At 36.2% G+C, this 22,915-nt stretch overlaps 2 protein-coding genes across 22 annotated transcripts in view; one reads left to right on the top strand and one right to left on the bottom strand.

Moving 5' to 3' along the window:
- NDC80 (NDC80 kinetochore complex component) overlaps positions 1-3,427 on the bottom strand; it is a 53,337-nt gene extending 49,910 nt beyond the window's left edge. Inside the window, exons 1-3 of the mRNA XM_079943106.1 lie at positions 3,309-3,427; positions 1,653-1,762; positions 197-274 (exon numbers count right to left, since the gene is read on the bottom strand). Coding sequence (XP_079799232.1) covers positions 197-274; positions 1,653-1,753 — 179 coding nt within the window. The 5' untranslated portion in view covers positions 1,754-1,762; positions 3,309-3,427. The remainder of the gene's footprint in view (positions 1-196; positions 275-1,652; positions 1,763-3,308) is intronic.
- A 65-nt stretch (positions 3,428-3,492) lies between these two features.
- METTL4 (methyltransferase 4, N6-adenosine) overlaps positions 3,493-22,915 on the top strand; it is a 527,313-nt gene continuing 507,890 nt past the window's right edge. For 19 of the 21 annotated variants that reach the window (XR_013831370.1, XR_013831371.1, XR_013831372.1 and 16 more), the window contains exons 1-6: positions 3,496-3,579; positions 4,312-4,706; positions 6,191-6,253; positions 15,205-15,574; positions 17,710-17,779; positions 21,684-21,858. Coding sequence is in view for 5 of the 21 variants with exons in the window: in XM_079943109.1 (XP_079799235.1) it covers positions 4,317-4,706; positions 6,191-6,253; positions 15,205-15,574; positions 17,710-17,779; positions 21,684-21,858 (1,068 nt within the window). In the remaining 16 variants the exon portion in view is untranslated. Of the gene's footprint in view, positions 4,044-4,311; positions 4,707-6,190; positions 6,254-15,204; positions 15,575-17,709; positions 17,780-21,683; positions 21,859-22,915 lie in introns of all 21 variants that reach the window. The other 2 variants (XM_079943112.1, XM_079943110.1) reach the window with 2 other exon arrangements.

The raw sequence follows: 22,915 nt of genomic DNA, 5'->3' as shown, positions 1-22,915 counted from the left end.
CTAAATGTGCTGATATATCTCAGCATAACCTAAAGCAAATATAACCATTTTAACCATTTAAAACAGAGGAAAACTAGATTATAACTTTCTCTTGAAAGGGACCATGCCATCTAATTTTTTGTACTTTGACAGTATCTAGCTCAATGCATGGCTATAAGAATCCCTTCCATTAGAATTAATAAAAAAAAATCATTACCTTTTACCAAATACAGAGGCTTTTCTTTCAGATGTGGGTTTGTTAATACTCAATTTTCCAAAGGTTGATTTCTCTTTGCTTTAAGAAAAGGAGAAAAACAAACTCTTTAAATAAGTGGAAAAATATTAGTTCAAGAAACTTTTGTAAATACATTGGAACCAACCCCTCTTCCTCATTACTTATAAGAATAATTCAAAATCATGAAAATTTTTAGCAGCAATCATAGCTATCAAAAATAGGATAGGCTTACAACATAGTATGAGTTTTAACACTAAAATGTTAAGAAAAAAGGAGGAAAAAACCCCATATCTACATTGTAATTTTAATTATCCTAAAATATGTACATTTATGGATAACAACGTCAAAGGAAAAGAAATAACTTAAAAATAGATATTTTCAATCATAGAATGATAGCCACATTTAAAATTTTTTCTTTTGAGGCTCACTCTTTATTAGACTGCAGCTACACTTAAGAACATACATTACGTCAATTACAGACCAGAAACATTGACAAAGGCAACCTTTTAGCTTTGAATGCAATTCAAGGCACAAATCTTTTGGAGTAGTAATGTGCAACAGTACAAAACATTTCTCTGATTTTAGAAGAAAAAAATGTATAAATATTTCAAATTTCTATAAGTAGCAGAGGCTCATACTATGTAAACCCAAGTAACTTAAGAACAGTTAGCAAGTAACCTGTACCTTGGTAATAGAGAAGGAATGCTAGCACTCAACACGGTTACAAATAGCCTTCTCTTAATTGTAAGAAATTCATTCATAGGGAAAAATTAGTTTATGATTTTAAGTTCTTTTTTCCCCCTCATTTTATTTTTTATTAAAAAAATTGAAGTCCAGTTGATTTACAATGTTTCAGGTGCATAGCAAAGTGATTGAGATACACACACACACACACACACACACACACACACACTTTTTCAGATTCTTTCCAATTACAGATCATTACAGGATATTGACTACAGTGACAGCAAGTTCTTTGGGGCACCTTTTTTTTCCAGTGAATCCTGAGGAAATAGTTTGGAGAAGTGGTGTTCTGTAGGCTGCTACTAAACTGCAGCTAATTGTCAGGGCAAATAATACCTTTCATTGAGAACTGTGCTAGTTGGATACACCTCAGTAAATAGAAGTTACAGCAGAGAACCTGCTCAAACAAGCAGCTCTACAGAAAAGGAGGAAAATAAATGAGTGGAAGAGTGCTGAAAAGGGATTAGCGGTCCCTCAGGGATTGCCTAGCAAAAGACGTGGCTTTGGAGATTTAACTATCAAATGAGATAAAACACAACACCTAGTAACATGCCCATTTTTTAGCCTTCACTGACTCCAAGTTAGGTACCACTGAGAACAGATAAGATTCATCACAATATGACTCATACTACATCTTTGTATTAACCCCCTTTACAGATTTCTTTGCCAAAGACAATAAGGCATAGGTACTCACGTTTGAGGGGTATGGAGGCCTGGTTTATTTAAGTCCTGGGATCTTAATTCCTGCATAGAGAGGCGGCCAGCACCACCGGTAGAAAATGAACTGCGTTTCATGTTTATGACCTGCATTCACGAATTTGGTAATGAACAAGTCTTTCCAGACACAGATGGTACATTAAGCAACAGCTATTATCTTTACCCTCAAACAGAAAGGCAGCCAAGTTTCACTGTTTTTTCAAGATAATCTTTCCCGGGCTATCTTTGCTTGTTCATGTAAGGTGAAGTCCTAATTTGCAGGGAACATCTATCTATTTAACTCCATTTAAAAATATTCAACACAGGGCTTCCCTGGTGGCGCAGTGGTTGGGAGTCCACCTGCCGATGCAGGGGACACGGGTTCGTGCCCCGGTCCGGGAGGATCCCGCATGCCGTGGAGCGGTTGGGCCTGTGAGTCATGGCCGCTGGGCCTGCGCGTCCCGAGCCTGTGCTCCGCGTCGGGAGAGGCCACGGCAGTGAGAGGCCCGTGTACCGCAAAAAAAAAAAAAAAAAAAAAATTCAACACACATGAACACTTACTAACTGCCTACCATGTAGAAGGGAGTGTGAAAGTAATGCAAACAATACAAAGGTGAATAAGGTATGATTCCTACCTTCACAGGGTATTTATGGTAGTTAAACTCCTAAATCCTAACTCAGACCACATCACCACTGTTGGCTGTGCCTATTTCAATGGGAAGTCAGAGGCTACTGACAAGAACTACCTCTGATGTTTCATTTTCTTTGGTCTTGGAGCAGAGCTATTCAGTTTTCTTTTCCTAATGTCCATCTCCCCTGCTCTGTCCTTAACCTACTGTTTCCCATTTACATTATTCAATTACTGCCCCTCGAGCTTCAATCTCCCTCTCATCAAGGATAAATTATCTGGTCTACAGACTGCTTCCATTTTCTCAGACCACATTCACATCTCATTCCCTTCCCATCTACTGAAACGGTTGCCTCCTGAGATACTCATGACTGACAAATCTTTTGATCCTATCTTAACTCTGAGGCATTAGACACTATACACCTAGCCCTTCCAGGTCCTGCCCTGGTTTCCAAGAAAATGGACATCTGTGGTTATCCTTTTACTTCCTGGGGCTCTCCTTTGTCTTTTAAACTGATTACACTCTTTACTTCTTTGTTTGGCTATTTCTTCTTCAGTATACGCTTCTGATCTATTAAACTTTTCCACTCTCACCTATCTGTCCACTCCCAATCTCCACTTAAAATGTACTCTTAAAATCTGAGGTTAAGACTTTCAGATGTACTCCTTACACGGCCACCAGGATGTTACACTAGTATCTCAAACGCACCATAGCAAACAGTTCTTCATCTCGTCCTTCCTCTCCCTGCTCCCATCCATTCTTCCCCTTTTCCTCTCTCCATGTCCTCTTCACCCCACAGGTGTCACCTTGGCCTTCCCCTTCTCCCTTGGAAAATCACTGCCATAAGAAATTTATTGGACTCCGGGAAACTAGCGCCTAGAACAGATGGGGCCCGGGGGCCGGTTACAACAGCAAACACCAAAACGTCTCTCCTCAGGGCCCGTGAATCTAACTTTTTGGCGCCCTGGCGTTCTCCCTCTAGCCCAGTGCTGCCAGAACAAAATTAACGCAAAGTCATTAGTCACCTTTCTTCCAGCTTCCCGATACGACGCAGGGACCGAGCCGCTGTAAACCGTGCTACTGCCCGCTAGACAAAACGTCAGCCGCCAAAACACAACCTCCTTCCTCCACCCGCCGGCGCCGTTCGAATTTTAAAATCTCCGGCGTCGCTGACGTCATCGCGCACGACATATGCGCGCGCGTGCGCAACTCTCTCGCGCCGCTCGTCGCCGGAACTCTGCGTGTTGGTGAAATGCCGCCGCCTCACGGGCGCGCTCGGGCGTGTTCCGGCAAGCTGTAAGCGTCCTCTGAGAAGTCTGGTCCGACCCTTAAATTTAGCTGTGAACACCCGAGCGCTTTACGTCCCTGAGTAGCGAGCAGAGCGCTCCAAGCAGCCCTTGAAACGTTTTTTCCGTACAGCAACATGGCGGTTCCCGTTGACTATTAGAAAAGATTTGTTTTTTCCTTTGCCCTGAAAGGAGTGTCTTTCAGGACCACTGTTTAGATGGGTGCTGTTTCATGAAGCAAGTCTGGGAAGGCGGGGTGCACTTTTCTGACAAGGGAGGCGGCGAGGTAGGAGATAGTGACGGCCCAGTGTGGGTGCAGTCGGCCCCAGGGTCGCGCTGCTGAGGCCGCCACCAAGGTTCGGGCTCAGGGCATGAGTGCTCTCTGGGGTTCCAGGTGCTCTAGCGGTGGCCTGCGGAAAGCTGGAGGATCCAGTGTGGGGCCGAGAATTAGGAGAGAAAAGTGACGTGAGCAAAGTAGGTTACTTTGCTAAAATATGACATCCCCCCTTACCTGCGTTTGAACTCAGAGGCAAACACAGCCCCAAAGTTGGAGAGTGGTGGGTGGTGGGAGGGGAACTCAGAGCCGAAGTCTGGATGGATACCTGGGTCTTGTAGCAATTGTGCCATCAACCAGTTGTAATTTTGGGCACGTCACCTTTCCTGTCTGAGTTTAGAACTTAATTAGGAAAGTTGGCTTTTACTTCTAGTGTCTAATTCTCACAGGTGTTTGTTTGTTTTAAAGGAAGAATGTCTGTGGTGCGTGAGCTATCGCCAGGATGGTTACTGGATCATCTTTCTTTCATTAACAAGATAAGTTATGAACTTCACCAGCATCATGAGCCTTGTTGCAGTAAAAATGAGCCTACTTCTTCTGTTCACCTTGATACTCTTCACGTGGATTCTGTGTCCTCTTTTGGAGCCTCTGCTACCTGTATTGCTTCTACCACTAAGCCAGAAAATGATGATGGAGGAAATTGTGAAATGTTCATACAAAAATATGTTTTTCGATCTGAACTGTTTGATGTCACCAAACCTTATATAACTTCTGCTATTCACAAAGAATGCCAACAAAGTAATGAAAAGGAAGATCTAGTAAATGATGTTAAGAAAGAAATCTCCATTTCTGTTAATGGGAAGGTAATAAGTTTTAAGAAATTTAAATTTTTCTACAGAGAACACAAATTTATTATTCCAGCATCTCAAATATCTTGTGATTTACTAAGCATAAAGAATAGTCAATAAAGCATAATAAGACTTTAGCATATCCAGAGTGATTTTTAACTTTTTGCTAACATTCTACCATTCTTAGAAGACCAAATTTGCATATTTCAGAAGTAAGCAAAGTTGATTCAAAAGTGAATGCTCTGTAAATTAAACAAACAAAACTAAGTAACAAAAAAAGAAACCCTGTCTGCCTAGGTTTTCGTATTAATTGCATGTTTTTATACCTATTTTTGCTCAAAAATATGTTTCTCTGTAAAATTCTAAAGCAGTATATAGCAGTATAAAGGAATTTTAGAGATTTATCCTTTGGGGATAAGCTTGTATAATAAATGTTTGGAAGAAGGGTGATATTTTTGAAAAGTTTCTAGTGATAAAACTAGACAGCTACTATGGAAAATATATATTCTTAAAATATATATATTTGTATACACATTGGTGCAATCAAAAGTTTTGAGAGTGCCATATAGAGTCAAATTAATTATGCATGAATACTTTTTATGTATTTGAAGAGCTCAGAGGTGATTATACAAAGTCCATTTCAGATAGATCATATTAACATTTTCTTTGTTAGAGATAGGAATTACATTCATTATTCACCCAATAAATGTTTGAGATCTTTCTATGTGCTGTTGTACAAGGAGTAATGAAACAAGATAAATATAATCTCTGCCTTTTTAGATCTTACAATTGAGTGGGGAAGAAAGATACTAAATAAGAAAGCATGTTGAGAATTAAAATAAGGAAAGTAATAGAGAGTCCATGTATTTATTCAGCCAAAGAACTTTTGTTGTTAGCCTGCTAGGAGTTATGCCACCATGAAGGCACTGAGATTTCAGCAATGAAAAGTACAAAGTCCCTGCTCTATATTGCAGACTTACATGTTCTTTGCTATGGAGTTGTTAGATGTAGAACAGTGTTAATATATCTTATTTATACGTAATCCTCAGATTACACATAAAGATCTATTAAAAGTACATTGTGAATTGTTTTTGTTGTAGAAATTAAGAAAGTTCAGAATAATTATACCATATATCAACTGATAGATGACACTGGTGACGCTTATACAGTGTCACAGTTTCCTTGTGTTCTATGGATGTCAGTGCCATTTTATTATGTCATACTAGTGCTTACTAATAGTAGATAACGCCTACATGGCCTTTTATCACCCATTAAGTTTGTAATAATAGTAATAATAATAATTATTATTATTGGGGAAATCTTACCTCCCCAGTCCATATTCTTTGCACTTATTTCGACCTCAGTAGTTATTACCTCTTAAAGAATGAGATACACAATATGGAAAATGTGATAAAGAAAAAGGAAGTACTAATATATTTCAAAATATCATTATTTTGATGATGGCCACATAATTTTTTTCCCTGTAATTTACTCTTCAGAAGCGTAAGAGATGTGTTGTTTTCAATCAAGGTGAATTGGATGCTATGGAATACCATACAAAGGTACGGTGTAAAATATTCATTGATGACTTTGGAAGGTTAATGTGAACTAGTATAAATAAAAGGACAACGTAAATAAGGATGTTCTTAAAAATCAATCAGTCATTTTAAAAAAAATTATTACTTATTTATTTATATTTACTTTTGGCTGTGTTGGGTTTTAATTGCTGCTGCCGGACTTTCTCTAGTTGTGGCGAGCCGGGGCTACTCTTCACTATGGTGCACAGGCTTCTCATTGCAGTGGCTTCTCTTGTTGCGGAGCGTGGGCTCTAGGTGTGCGGGCTTCAGTAGTTGTGGCTCACGGGCTCAGTAGTTGTGGCTTGCGGGCTCAGTAGTTGTGGCTCACGGGCTCTAGAGCGCAGGCTCAGTAGTTGTGGTGCACAGGCTTATTTGCTCTGCGGCATGTGGGATCTTTCTGGTCCAGGGCTTGAACTCGTGTCCCCTGCATTGGCAGGCAAATTTTTAACCACTGCGCCACCAGGGAAGTCCCTCAAGCAGTCATTTTGATCAAGGTTAGAATTTAACACTGGAGTGATTTATCATTACTTTTATTGTAATGAACAATTTAAACCAATTTTTGTTAAAATCTCATATACTTCTCATTTACATATTTAACATAAGTAAACTTATGCTATATTGGTTAAGTCCAGAAATTTTCTGAGTTATAAAAGCCTACTGTCAGTAGGTAAAACAACTTAAGATAGTGGCAGAAGAAAGTGAATAATATGAAGGATGTATTTCTAGAACTTAGAGGTTACTGAGATCTGGGAGTTAAAGAAATGAGAGGAAACAGAGGGTTCAAATTGTTTTAGATCTCATTGTCTTTCCTACTTTTATTTACTTAATCTTTAATTGCTGACATTTAGGTATAGTATGCACATGTCATTTTCTATATTTATGTGTGGTATCTGCAGGATAAATTTCGACAAGTCAAATTTCTGGGTCAGAGGGTTTGAACATTTTGATAGATACTGCCAAATTGCTGCTATGGAGATTGTATCATCTTATTAGCACACTAGAACTGTATAATTTTGCCTGTTTTCCCACATCCTCACCATTACAGTATATTATAGTTTTTGATGTTTGCCAATCTAATTGTTGAAAAACAGTATTTTAGTATGGCTTTAATTTGCATTTCTTATTATGAATGTAGTTAAGCATTGCAATGTATGTTTAAAATTCATTTGTATTTCTCTTATGTGAACTGTTTGTTTCCTTTGCATACTTAAAAAAATTGGATTGTTCTTTTTCTTACTGATTTATAGGAGCTCTTTATATACTGGGGAAATTAGGTCTTTGTCTATTCTGTAAATTACAAGCATATTTTTCCCAGTTTGTCATTTTAATTTTAATTATGATTTTTTTTGGTTTTGGTTTCGCCATGCAGACAATATTATATTTTCATTTAGTTGAATTTATCATTTTTTTCTTTTATGACTTCTGAATTTTGGAATCATAATTAGAGAAGTATTCCTTCTTCAAGGTTTTAAAATAATTTCCCATGTTTTATTCTAGAACATTTATGATTTTATTTCAAATTTATATCTTGATCCATTTGGACTTTATCCTGGTATACAGTGTGAGGTATGGATCCAGTTGACTACCTATATGTCCTACCATTATTCATGCAGTTTTTCCCTCCTTATATGAGATGCTTGATATACTAAATTCACATAAGTATTTGAGTTTATTTCTGGACTTTAAGTCTTACTTGTTTGTCTCACTATTTATTTGCCAATCTCTTTTGAGATTTTATAATGTGAATACGTTTTAATATCTTATGTGGTGGTTACTTATTCCCCACCCTCCACCCCCCCACCCCCCACCCTGGGCCATCTTATCATTGCTACTTTTTACAGAATTTTCCTGGGCTTTTTGTTTATTTTCCCACATGAATTTTAGGATCAATTTTAGTGTCTGGTTAGAAAAACTAACCTGTTGAAATTTTTACGGCAATCAAGTTTATAAACATCTACTATTAGCATCTTTAAGATGTTGTGATCCTACTCCAAAACATAAATGTGTCTTTCCATTTGTTTAAGTTTCTGTTGTTATTCTGTAAAATTTTCTTTATATACATCTAGCATTAATTTAAAAAAATTGAATGTCTTGATTTTTCAGGTAATAATTATAACTCTTGCAAATATTAATAGTTTTACTTACACCTCTATAATTATTATATCCCTAATTTATTTATCTTCTCTAATTGTATAGGCTGGAAAATATGATACAATATTAAGTAACGTTTGTGAGAGTATCTATCCTTGTCCCTGACTTTGTAGGAGATGATTTCCTCTCCACTGGGTTTTGGGCTGAGTTGGAAATAGCATGTTAAAGAAGTTTCTGTGTATTCTTATTTATTGAGTGTTATTATCAACTGTGGTTACTGAATTTTATCAAATGTTTTTAAAGCATCTATGGAGATTGAATGGATGATTTTTCTCCTAATATTTTCCTTTGATTTTTAATCATATGTAACCACCTTACATTTGTAGTATATATTCCAAATGACCATGATGTATTATTTTTTAAATGTTCTGCTGGATTTTGTTTGCTACTGTTTTACTTGGAACAGTTGTAAGTGAGATTGGTCTGATATATTTAATTTTTTTGTTTTATATATATAATTATATACAGATATTTACATATTTCAGTGTTAGAAGTTGGAAGTTTTTCTTTTTTTCTCCCCAATTCTCTGGAGTAATCTGTTCTTTAAAAGTTTGGTAGAGCTCCCCTTTGCATCCATCTCAGTATGTTGCTTTTTTTGTGGGGATACTTCTTTGACAGCTTTTCCTTTTTCCTCTTTGGAAAGCAATTTTAGATTAAAAAAATTCTTTTGTAGTTAATCTTGGTAAATTATGTTATCTTAGAATATTATCCATTTCATCTAATTTTTCAAATTTGTTTATGAATAGTCTGTTTCTGTGGTTATTTTGCCTTCACTATTTATGTTGTATGTTTACTTCCTTTTCCTTGATAGATTAGCTAATGCTTTGCCTAATTTATTAGTTGTTTTTGAAATTAATTTACCTTAAAAATGTCTAACTTATTTCTGCTTTAATCCATTTTAATTTATTCCTTCTGTTTTTTTCTTTTTTTGACTTTTTGAGTTGTCTTAGTTCATTTTTTTTCTTCTTTTTTTTTTTGATGGAAGTATTCAATGTTATGATTTTTTTTCTTGGGGCACTGCAGCATACCATAGGTTCTGATATGTTGTGTTGTAATTGTCATGATGTGAAATTTCATTGATATATCATGGTTTTCTAGGGATTTGCTTAAGAGTTGTTTGTAATAGAGTTTTAAATTTCCATGTTGGCATGGTATTTTTGGTTTGATGGTTAATGTTATATTTATCTCCATAAAAAAATGCCAAATTGCTTTCCAAAGTAGTTGTACTGTTTTGCATTTCCCACCAGCAAAGTATAAGAACTCTCTTTGCTTCATATCCTCACTAGCATTGATATCATCAGATTTTTGATTTTAGGAATTCTTTTAAGTGTGTAGTGGTATTTTATTGAGGTTTTAACTTGCATTTCCTTAATGACTAATAATGTTGAGAATCTTTTCATTTGCTATACATCCATATACATCCATCTGCTATACATTCTTCGTTGAAGTTTTCTTAGGATCAGTGTTTTTTCATCCTTGAATATTTGAATTAATTCACCAGTGAAATTATCTAGGCCTCGAGTTTCCTTTTGGGGAAGGTTTTTAGGAATAATATAAGGTTCTTTAATAGATAACAGGGATTTTCAGATTTTCTGCTTTTGCTTATGTCAATTTTGGCAAGTTGTATTTTCTAAGAAATTTGTCTGTTTCATCCAGCTTGTCAAATTTATTGGCATGAAGTTGTTCATAGTATTCTCTTATCATGCTTTTAATGTCTGTAGGATTTGTGACGATAAGTGATGCCCCTTTTCATTCCTGATGTTGGTGATTTGTATTCTTTCCTTTTCTTGCTAGGGGCTTGTTATTTTGTTGTTGTTGTTTTTTCAAAGAACCAGCTTTTTTTTGTAAATTTTTTTTTTTTTTTTTTACTGTGGCAAAATATACATAAAATAAAATTTACCACTTTAACCATTTTTAGGTGTACAATTCAGTTGTACTGAGTACATTCACATTGTTTTGTAACCATCACCATTATTTATCTCCTGAATGATTTTTATTTTCCCCCAACAGGGAAGTGCCTATTTATATATTTTTTTGTTAATGGACATTTGGGATGTTTCCACCTTTTAGCTGTTGTGAATAATGCTGCTATGAACATGAGCGTACAAATATCAGTTCCAGTCCCTGCTTTCAATTTTTTGGGGAATATACCCAGAAGTGGAATTATTGGATCATATGATAATTCTAATTTTTTGAGGAACTGCCTTATTGTCTTCCACAGTGGTTGTACCATTTTACATTCCCACCAGTAATGCATAAGGGTTTCCAGTTTCTCCATATCCATGTCAGCACTTACTTTCTGTTTTTGTTTTTTTAACAGCCATTCTAATGGGTGTGAGTGGTGTTTCACTGTGGTTTTGATTTGCATTTTCTGATGATTTATGATGTTGAGCATATTTTTATGTGCTGTTGGCTGTTTGTATGTCTTTTTTGGAGAAATGTCTGTTCATGTCCCTATTCATGTCCTTCACTCATTTTTAAATTGGGTTTTTGTTGTTGTTATTGAGTTTTAGGTGTTTTGTTCTTTTTTTTGGCCACGCTGCACGGCTTTTGGGATCTTAGTTCCCTGACCAGGGATCGGACCTGCGCCCTTGGCAGCGAAAGCCTGGAGTCCTAACCACTGGACCCCCAGTGAATTCCCTAGGAGTTCTTTTATATTCTGGATATCAATCCCTTATTAGACACATGAATTGATGTCAAGTATATTCAAAGAACCAGCTTTTAACTTAATTAATTTTCTTTGCTGTCTATCTATTTTCTATTTTGTTGATATCTGTTCTCTATTATTTTCTTCCTTTTGGTTTACTTTGCTCTTTTTCTAACTTCTTAAAGTAGAAGCTTTTGTCAGTGAATTTAGATTTTTTTTAATATAAGCACTTAAAGCTATAAGTTTGCCTTGAATCATTGCTTTAGTTGCATTCCACATATTTTGATATTTTGTATTTTCACTTTCATTCACTTCAAAATATTTTCTGATTTCCTCTGTGATTTTATCTTTGACCTATATGAATTATTTAGAAGTCTGCTGTTTCATTCCCAGATATTTGGGGTTTATCTTGATATCTTCTTATTATTGATTTCTAACTTAAATCCGTTGGGGTATAAGAATATACTCTGATGATTTCAATCCTTTTAAATTTATTGAGCCTTTCTTTATAGTCCAGCATATGAATTATCTTTGTGACTGTATTGTGTGCTATTTTTAATGTATTTTTGAATACGTATTCTATAGTTGTTGGATGCAGTGTTCTATGAATGTCAGGTTAAGTTGGTAGTGTTGTTCAGAACTTCTGTGTCTTTAGAGATTTTTGGTTTAATTGGTCTATCAATTACTGGGTAGATTTTTCTTAGGTGAGTTTAGAATAATGTTTTTAGACTAAAGCTGATTATTCCTTTTTACTGACACAGAATCTGTTATCTACCCAATACCCCTGTCAAGAACTGGGATGAAATGTCTGAGATTTTACTCTATTTGGAAGCTAACAAGCTAGCAAGTTTAGGTCTCAGATTTTATTAAAATAGATTTAGACCTAAGATTTTATTAAATAAGGAGTTTATTGCTCCCTGCATAGCAGGAAGCATATACTTTCTGTTCACAGACTTCCCTTGTACTCCATGGAGACGATGCCAAGGAGCCTCGGTATATGCTCTGCATGCAGTAGATTTGGTTCATAGCTAAAGAACCCCAAGGTTAGGGAATCCCAGTTTTTTAAAATGGGTTGCAAACAAACCTGTCCAGCCTTTGTTCCAGAGTGAGCCTTTATTAACCTGGACAGCAAACAGATCTGCCTTCTGGCTTGGAGGGAGACATGATCTCCGTCTTCCATGCTATATGAATATCCTTGTGTTGGAGGAACTGATCTTGAGGATATGACCACTGGTTGACCTGGACACTTGGAGGCTCCTCATCCCTCCTTTGTCTTTGGACTGTACACTCTGCCCACCGTTCCCACAGTGGGAGCTGTTTTCAAGGACATAGCCTTGAGAGAGTAAGCTGTTGTTGAGACGATCTGGACTGTGTATGTGACTGAACCCAGTTAACAACTCTGTATAAACTTTTAGGATTCTGGGCGACAGGTACAGAGATCTACTTGTCTTGCAGCCTCCCAAGACAAGCCTCGTTTGTAAGTTCTCTTGTTGTTAAACCTGCCATCTTCCCATCTAGAGTGGTCTGCCTCTTTTCTTTGGTCTCTCCTTGCCCTCTGTGTACAGGGGCCAGTTTCAGATTTCACCTGGGAAGCTCTTGAGGTTACAAACCAACACCTTGAAAATTTATTCTGGAACAAAAGCTATCAGTGCCTCTGCTCACACAGCAAGACCCATGGTGAAATGTCCCCCAATTGTCCTGTGAATCATGATGTTTTCTGGTCTGAGTGTTGGAAACAAGTACTATTCTTGGCCCTGTGAGAGCTCAAGAAACTGTTTCTTTTAGTCCTCTTGGGTGGTTCTTTTCTTGGCCTTGGATAGTTCCCCCACACACTTGGAGTGATCAGTATTTACAGGAATTTCTCCAGTGTGACTACTTGCAGATATACAGAGTTCTCTCTGTACAGCTCTTTCCTCTCTGGTACTCTCCTGGGTGCTCTGTCTTGGCATCCCCATATTCTCAGCTCTGTCTCCATAACTCTGGATTTCTTCTAGACTCTGCCCAGATTCTTCTTGTGCCTTGGAAAATCTTCAGGCAGTTAGCTGGGGCAGTCATAGGGCTTACCTATGATTTCTTTCACTCTCCTTTGTTGCCTGATGTCCAGTGTCTTGAAAGCTTTTGTCCCTATTACTCCATCTTGGTTGGAAGTGGAAGTCTCTGGCTGCTTTGAGCGTTTTCAGCAATTTAATTGTGATGTTCCTTAATGTAGTTTTCTCTTCCTCCTCTTCCTCCTCCTCCTCCATTTTTTGATCTTCTTGGATCTGTGAATACATAGTCTTCAGCAAATTTAGAAATTTTTGGCTGTTGTCTCCTCAAATATATTTTCTGTCCCCTTCATTTTGGGTGCTTTTATTGCGCTGTTTTCAAGTGCATTAACCTTTTCTTCTTCAGTGTCTAATCTGCTGTAATTCCAATGTAGTGTATTTTTCACTTGTGCATTGTAGTTTTTAATTTCTAGACACTCAATTTGGTCTTTTCTTATAGTTTCCCTATCTCTTCTTAACAGGTTCATTTTTTTCTTTACATTTTTGAACATATGAATATGGTTATAATGAGTGCCTTAATATCCCTTTCTACTTTTTTTTCCTAATCTTTAAAAATGGGCTGCACGGGCTTCCCTGGTGGTGCAGTGGTTGAGAGTCTGCCTGCCGATGCAGGGGACACGGGTTCGTGCCCCAGTCCGGGAAGATCCCACATGCCGCAGAGCGGCTGGGCCCTTGAGCCGTGGCCGCTGAGCCTGCGCGTCCGGAGCCTGTGCTCCGCAACGGGAGAGGCCACAGCAGTGAGAGGCCCGCGATTGCGAAAAAAAAAAAAAGGGCTGCACAAGCCCTGTGTGAACTCTGGGGATTTCTCCCTCTGATCATTTTATCTGGTTCTTTCCCTGCCCTTGGGTATTTCATCACATACATGTGCTGATCACTACTCAGCTGGAGACTTGACCCTCTGCAGCTCTCTCCTCTCTGGTATCCTTCCCTGCAAACTCTAGCTGCCTTGGCCTTTCCAGGCTCCCAGCTGTATTTCCTTAACTCAGAGAGACTGTTGGGCTCTGAATGGGTCTCTTTCCTGTACTGCTACCTAGAAACTTTCTCAAGGCGGTAAGCTGGAGCAGCTCGTTTCTCCTTTTTTAGGGACTACTGTTCTACACTGCTTGACATCCATCCAAGGTCTGAAAACCGTTTTTTAAAAATATTTTTTTAAAAGTAATTTCGGATTAAAGGTACTCCATCTTGTCCAGAAGCAGAACTTGGCTTTTAATTTTATAATTATTTTGGTTGTATTATTGAAAACCTTTGTTTATATATTCATTTTATAGAGTTAATTTTTTTCTTTTTTTACAATTCAAGCTATATTTTATAAAATCAAAGGTATATTTATTTTAAAATTAAATTACTAGGGGGACTTCCCTGGTGGTCCAGTGGCCAAGACTCCATGCTCCCAATGCAAGGGGCCTGGGTTCAATCCCTGGTCAGGGAACTAGATCCCACATGCTGCAACTAAAGATCTCACATGCTGCAATGAAGATCCTGCATGCTGCAACTAAGACCTGGCGCAGCCAAATAAGTAAATAAATAAATATGTAAAAAATTAAGTTACTAGAAAAATTTAAGATTAAATGTGATTTAAACTTAATTCTTTTTTTTTTTGGCCACACTGCACAGCTTGCGGGATCTTAGTTCCCCGACCAGGGATTGAACTCATGCCCTTGGCAGTGAAAGCATGGAGACCTAACCACTGGACTGCCAGGGAATTCCCTTAATTCTTTTTATAAATTAGAAATTCCACTTTCTTTTAGAAACATTATCAAATTTATCGTATAAAGATTTAAGGATACATTTTCTACGTATTCAATATATTGTTTGGTTAGTTAATTTTCAGTGAGTTTATGAGATTTGTTTCATTCCACAGTTAAGAAATAGCATTTCAAAGGTATACTCACACTTTCTAACTCTTTTTGTAGTATAAAGTTATTTTCCTGTAAGCATTAAGAATGTTGATTTTAATCCAAGAGTTGAAATATTCAAAGCATAGTAGGAACTTTATTATTTAGAAAATTGTTTTAATGTCAGTGACTTTTTATTTTTTTATTTATTTTCTTTTTAGTGACTTTTTAATGTACTTAAAAAAAATTCTCTTACAGATCAGGGGGCTGATTTTGGATGGATCTTCACAGTTAATCCAAGAAGGTCTCAAAAGTGGCTTTCTTCATCCACTTTATGAAAAACGGGACAAGTATACTGAGCCCATTACTTTACCACTTGATACCTGCAATTTGTCAGAATTATGTGAAATGGCAAAGCATTTGCCTTCTCTGAATGAAATGGAACTTCAGACGTTACAATTGATGGACGATGATATATCTGTTACAGAGCAGGATTTATTTTCACGGATTGTTGAAAACAACTCTAGCTTTACAAAAATGATCACTTTAATGGGACAGAAATACCTGCTGCCACCAAAAAGCAGTTTTCTTTTGTCTGACATTTCTTGTATGTACCCGCTTCTGAGCTGTAAGTAATTATTATGTTTATTATTAGAAAAAGATAATTTTTTTGTGGCCTCAGAAGTCAAGAACAAGTCTGAATGTTGAATGAGCACCAGCATTTTGTGATAGGGTAAACACTTAATTTTCTCAGTGTATTTTTCTTTTAAATTCAATTTTAAAGTGCTGACTTCTGTCTTAAAAATTAAAAAAATTCTTATTACAAACAAAGGGTCAAAAACTTAACTAGTCCCCAAGAGAGTAAACATAGTTACTGTTCTGTACTTAGGAATTCAGGGTACAGTTGGGGTTGACCAAATAACTTTATTTAGCTTTTATTCATAGCAAAGTAGAAACACTTCATATACGAATGTTAATTCCCAAACCATTCCTAGCCTTTTAGGTTACATTTTAAGCTACTGTTCAAGTTTATTATTTAAAGTTTCTCAAAATATTTTCCTGTATAAAGTTAAGAATTTAGATATTTAAGTCCAGAGTCATATACACCTGAATTTGAATTTAGATTCTGAAGCTTAACTATGAGTCTTTAGGCACTTCACAAAACTGAGCCTCAGTTTCCTAGTCTATAAAATGGATATGATAATACCTACTTCCAAGGGTAATTTTGGGGATTAGATGAGATAATCTGCATCATGAGCTTAGCTCAGTGATTTATGTTTCTAACAAATTATAACTATTATAATATTCTAAGGGATGATGTAGATAAGAGGTATATTGACCAAATTGAATTTAATCTGCTGTTTAATGTTATTTGGACATTTTTAAGCAAAATTTTACATTATTAACATAACATAGCTTATTAATGAAAAGCTTCTTTTAATTACTTTCAAACCGTCTTATAAATGATTGGTTATTCATGTCACAGTGTCATAAATTCTTCAGGGTAAATGACAAGATAACAAATTAATGAGAAAATCATGCTATATTTGAACATCTTTTTCCCCATTCTTTTTGATCTTTGTTACTCTAATAGTTTAAAAGCCATCACTTCCTTATTTTAATTTGCATTCTTTTGATCACTTATGAGATTGTACATTTACAAAAATATACCTCTGTTTATAAAAGGAAAAGGGACAGCTCTTCCTCACAGTAAAATTCCAATTAATAAATGTAGGTAGAATGATGTAACTAGAAAATTTCCATTTGGCACACATCATAGTATTTGGGTGTCAAAATAGTGGATGAAAAGATGAGATGCAGGATATTTGCACAGTCTTAAAATATCTCCCTGCAAAATACTTATTAATTACAAAAGTAAAACTGGAGAAACCTGGCTGACAGCATTTTAACCAAATGATCAAAGGTAGTATCACTAATAATGAGACATTTTGACACTGTGTTTCCTGATAATGGCATGGTGATACTCTTGCCAAAAATAAAGAACCTAAATTTAATCACGAGGAAATACCAAACCCAAACTTGAGGGACATTCTATAAAATGACTAGCCAGTAGTCTTCAAAAGTATCAAGGTCATAAAAGGCAAAGAAAGACTGAGGAACTTTTCCAGATTGGAGGAAATTTAGGAGACATGGCAACTGAATGCAATGTGTGATCCTGGTCCAGAGAAAAGAACACTAGTAGACTATTGGGGACATTTTGTTGTGGTCAATATATCAGTCAAAAGACAAGTTTTATTTCATGTAAAAAGTTGAAAAACAGAAGCAAAAAACCCACACCTACCCTATCTAGGCTTGAAAGGACCAAGTTAATATGGCTACCAAGACTTATAGGACATTTATAAATCATTGATGTCTAGCTAAGGGAGCTGTAGTTATTTTTAGGAAGTTTCTGCAATAGGTGAAATTATGTTAAAATCCCAGAGGTACTAAATTATAAGGGGAATCTCTTAATTATTTTAGATAAATTATTTGAATAAATGCCACAAATCCTTTTCTTGCATTCCAGTATATTTGTGTCTGTAGTGAATGCACTTCATTGTTGAAGAACATGTTTAGTTTTTTTTTTTTTTTTGCCATGTGGCATGTGGGATCTTAGTTCCCCAACTAGGGATGGAACCCATGCCCCCTGCAGTGGAAGTGCAGAGTCCCAACCACTGTACCGCCAGGAAGTCTCAGAACATGTTTAGTTTTTAAAGTGATACGTATAGAAGGTATTTTCTGAAATTGTCTCTTTGTTTTCAGGTAAGAAAACATATGATGTAATTGTGATAGATCCACCATGGCAGAACAAATCAGTTAAAAGAAGTAACAGGTAAGTATAAATAATTTATCTATTAGATATGCTTTCTCAAAGCTATTGTCCTTTGTACATTCTAGTTACATATGCTAAAAGCATTACTTTATGATAATAGATTGTCTGAAACTACTAAAACACTTTCGTTTTAAGATTTTAATTCCCTTAAGTAGATAATTCTCTTGAACTAGAACTATATGTAGATGTAGGTTAAGAATGTTAAAAGTAATATATTTATTAATGATTAAGGTTACTGACTGTCCAGTTCAGGGATGTTTCTATAACACCAAAAGGCAACATTTTTGCCTTCTTTGATATCAAATTCTGAAGTTTAGAAATATGTGCCAAAATACAGTATTCCTTAATACTGCTATGAATGAATTGGTCTACTTCATTCTGAAATTTGTTTTTATTTATGCCACCATTTCTTTTATGTAACCTTTTAGAGTGATAAGTTCAATTAGTTAGTAAGATGACATTCCCTTTTAATAGCTTTTTAAAAAAGTTTTTCCCTCTAGTTCTAGTGAATGTCTTCAGTTGTATTTCCTCTCACTCTTCGATTTTCTAGACTGAACAGTTCCTATTACCTTGACTTAAAGTTCGTATGAAATTTCTTCTCCACAATTATCTTGTTATGCTTTTTGTTTATGAGCTGTACCAATAATTGGACTTTTTTCTCTTAAAGTTTCAAGGATCATACAAAGAATTCCTGTAGCTATTCTCTATATGTGTGTATTTGTGCATGTGTGTAGATATCTATGTATATATAATTTTTTTCTGAACTGTATGAGAATAAATTATTTAGGAAGAAGTAAGTTACTCTGGAATATTTTATTCTGTATTTCTTGAAAACAAATATATTAATATTTTCTTATATAATCATAATGTAATTATCAAAATAGGTAATTAATTTTCCTTTTTAATTTTCTAATTTTCCTTTATTAGAAAATTAAAAAGGAAATCATATAGGGAGATACTGTGATATATGTAAATATCTTGTTACCAGTTTTAGCATCTGTGGTAGGTAGAATACTGTTGTCCCCCCTCCCCCCACACCCGCCACCATGCCCTTGTCCTAATCCCTGGAATTTGTGAATATGTTAGGTTACATGGAAAGGGGGAATTAAAATTCCAAATGGAATTAAGGCTGCTAAGAAAAGGAGATTACTATGCATTATCTGGATAGGCCAGTCCTTAGTTTAGCTGTAGACAGGAGACCTAACTGAGGGTATTTCTCCCTTTTTTCTTTTCTGTTATTTTTTCTTCTCTTCCTTTCTTTCTCCCTTCTCCACCCTCCCCCTGCCCAAGTCTTCTCTCCTTTTCTTTCCTTTAAAAGTATATAGTATATAGAAAAACTAACCAAAAAAAAAAGAAAAGAAAAGAAAGGAAAAGTGTATAGTATAAGTATATTTATAGGCTAATGGTAAGGAACTACTAGAGAGGTTGAAAATACAGGAGGGGAGTAATTAGCATCACTAATAGACTAGAAGATGAGAATAAGAGAACACAGCTGGAGGGATAAGCTTTAAATATATGAAGCCATGCTATCCTTTAAGAGGAAATGTATAGCAATGGGTAAGTGAAAGCGTATAACCAGGCGGGAGAGGGTTAGGTAATTGAAGCAGTCCGATGGCTTTTTTTTTTTTAATTGATATATGCGTTAACTTCATCTACAAAGAGTGAGTTTGGGCGAGACTTGAAAAGAGATGAAGGTTTGTAGTAGTTGACCAAGGATAAGTAAAAGAATTGATGAGTAGTTTTGAGAACCTAAGAATGGACTTAATTGAGCCAATTCTTCAGTTTAGCATTTTTCTCCACCTGATTTTTTTCCATATGAAGAAGTTGAATTGAATTGTGTTGAAATTGAATTGAATTTAAGATTGGAGGTTTGCAGGAGTTATGGGGTGAAAGAGTAAAGGGGAGATTGGAGTTAGGGGTATAGTGAGAAGACAGAGGAGTGATTGGTGGTTGGTAGTATGTGAGGAAGAGGAGAAAGTGTGGGCAGGAAGAAACTGATAGACTCAGTAAAGTGGAGGAATGGGGCACTGACTGAATGCTTTGGTAAAGTCAAAGAATTGGTGACGGAAAAGAGGTAATGGCCAATCATCAGAAAATCTAGAAACAATAAATGCTGGAGAGGAAGTGGAGAAAAGGGAACCCTCCTGCACTGTTGGTGGGAATGTAAATTGATACAGCCACTATGGAGAACAGTATGGAGGTTCCTTAAAAAACTAAAAATAGAGCTGCCATATGACCCAGCAATCTCACTGCTGGGCATATACCCTGAGAAAACCATAATTCAAAAAGAGTCATGTACCACAGTGTTCATTGCAGCACTATTTACAGTTTCCAGGACATGGAAGCAACCTAAGTGTCCATCGACAGATGAATGGATAAAGAAGATGTGGTACATATATACAATGGAATATTACTCAGCCATAAAAAGGAACAAAATTGAGTTATTTGTAATGAGGTGGATGGACCTAGAGTCTGTCATACAGAGTGAAGTAAGTCAGAAAGAGAAAAACAAATACTGTATGCTAATGCATGTTTATGGAATCTAGAAAAACGGTACTGATGAACCTAGTGGCAGGGCAGGAATAAAGACACAGCATAGAGAATGGACTTGAGGACACGGTGGGGGGAAGGGGAAGCTGGGACGAAGTGAGAGAGTAGCACTGACATACACATACACTACCAAATGTAAAATAGATAGCTAGTGGGAAGCAGCCGCATAGCACAGGGAGATCAGCTTGATGCTTTGTGACGACCTAGAGGGGTGGGATACAGAGGATGGGAGGGAGGCTCAAGAGGGAGGGGATATGGTGATATATGTATACTTATAGCTGATTCACTTTTTTGTACAGCAGAAACTAACACAACATTGTAAAGCAATTATACTCCAATAAAGATGTAAAAAAAAAAAAAAGTAATGACCAGAGATCAGTGTATATGGTTTCAGAAATGGAGCAAGTTTGAGTGATGACAACGTCCAGGTTTTGGCCACTTGAAGGGATTATTGAAGTGGAGTGAATGCAATGGTATTTATTTAGGGGAAGAATAGGTGAGTGTGTACATTAATTAGCCTGTGCTTTGAAATTGCCCAGGATACTGGCAAGATTTATGTTGGTGAGGTAGAAGGATCTCAGAACTTAAATCCTCATTGAATATGGAGAGTGAGGCTGTAATAGGTTCGATAAGGAACATTGGAGGCTAGATAGCGTACTTCTCAAAGAGAAGGGGATTTTACGCAAAGGTAGATGGCTGATAGCCTGGAACTGGCAGTAGGGGAGCTAGGAGAATACTGACCTCTCCTCTTTCTGTTGTGTGTGTTGGGTGCTGGAGAAAGGGCCACATTGGTTTGATGGGGTATTGTAGAGCAAGTAGTGTTTTAGCAAGAGAAACTAGACTTCATACTACTAACGACCAGGAGGTGCAAGACTGTAGAATTTTTTTTTGTAATGAAAGCATGAGAGTTTCAGAGAGCCCAGTAGAACTGATTGGGAAGGATGAAAGAAACAAGATGATAGACTGAAGATGTTCGTGGGATATTGAGATAGTAGTTTCAAGACTGTTAATGGGGTCCCTTTGTAATGTACAGATTATCAAACCATAATATTTGCTTAATTTTGAATGTTAGAAAAGCATATAGAAAATATTAGTAAAATTACTGAAATGTAATACATTTAGAAATGATAAAGAAATATGGCTTCATCATTTTAAATTAGTAAAAACTAAAAATATTATTTCTGACTTGCGTGTAATAATATGTCCACTGGGTGTCAGTGTGGCTTCATGTTTAGTTGCACAAATAAATATAGGAGCTTTGTGTTTGTGGAGTCAATGTTATACAGGTTTTCTCCCTGCTTATTTTTCTTTTTTGCAGCAAATTTTGCTAATATTTTTTTCTGTTTATTTTTAGATATAGTTATTTATCACCACTGCAAATAAAGCAGATACCTATCCCTAAGCTGGCTGCTCCAAACTGTCTTGTTGTTACTTGGGTGACGAATAGACAGAAGCACCTACGTTTTGTTAAGGAAGAACTTTACCCTTCTTGGTCTGTGGAGATAGTTGCTGAATGGCACTGGGTAAAAGTAAGTTTAGAAGTTAATGTATTTGTTAACTTTATTTGTTAATAAGGTGTGACATACAAGTCACATAAAGGTAGCATCTACTTTTTAATGCTTAACATGTCACCGCTCTACTCCTTCAACATGGTCTAATTAAAATGTTTACTTTGCTACTAAATACCTTTGTCTTCTTATTCTCAAGACTTTTTACCTATTTGTTCTGTATATTTTTGTAGTAGAATCCCAAACTGCTGGCCTTCAGAAATCACTCGGAGATATCAGGATGACATTTTAAAAAGCTCTGATGTCTGTAGTTTAAGAAACAACAAACAAAAACTTTGGGGAATTTGTCCATCACTAAACATAGAAATTGTCTTACTGTTCATCTTCTTCCTCTTTACTCATCCAAAATTTCAGCTGCCCTTTGTGACTTCTGTCTTTCTTTCTTTTTTCTTCTCCTTCCTCCCTTCCTCCCTTCCTTCCTCCCTCTCTCTCTTCCTTCCTTCCTTCCTTCCTTCTTTCTTTTTTTCTTATGTTTCTGGGGATGAGAGGGAGATAGCAAAGAAATCTACTGTGGAAGAGTTGGGAAAATGCTAGAAGCAAGGACCTTTTATACTTTAAACCTTAACTTAGTTCCTCATGCCTGTTTTTGAAAGAAATGATTCCAACTCTTGGATTGGTTGAATGATCTTTAATATCTTTGCTTGGTATAAAAATACCAAAAAATACAAAAATATAAGGCATCAGTTCAGAGTTCATTGGACATCCTTTTAAAGATACATTGTCTACCAGGTGAATTCCAGAAAACCCCTCCTAAATTTTAAAAAGGTAAACCAGGTTATTATGGGTTGAATGTTTTAACATTTATATAATATTTATATAACTGTATATTCATTTTAGACACAGGTTCTATTTTTATGTGCTCTGTGTACTTTGTAGTGTACTGGAATATCTTCTAAAAGCTGTGTACATTATTTATTTGCACCTATTTTGTGAGACTTGGCAAACAAACACTTAAGTTGTGTCTTTGCTTTTACAGTTGTGCTTTGGGCTTAGCTTTGGTTGATTTGCTGTAGGACCA

This window comes from Stenella coeruleoalba, assembly GCF_951394435.1.
Source record: "Stenella coeruleoalba genome assembly, chromosome: 14".
Classification (NCBI taxonomy): domain Eukaryota; kingdom Metazoa; phylum Chordata; class Mammalia; order Artiodactyla; family Delphinidae; genus Stenella; species Stenella coeruleoalba.
This window is presented reverse-complemented; position numbering and strand designations above follow the sequence as displayed.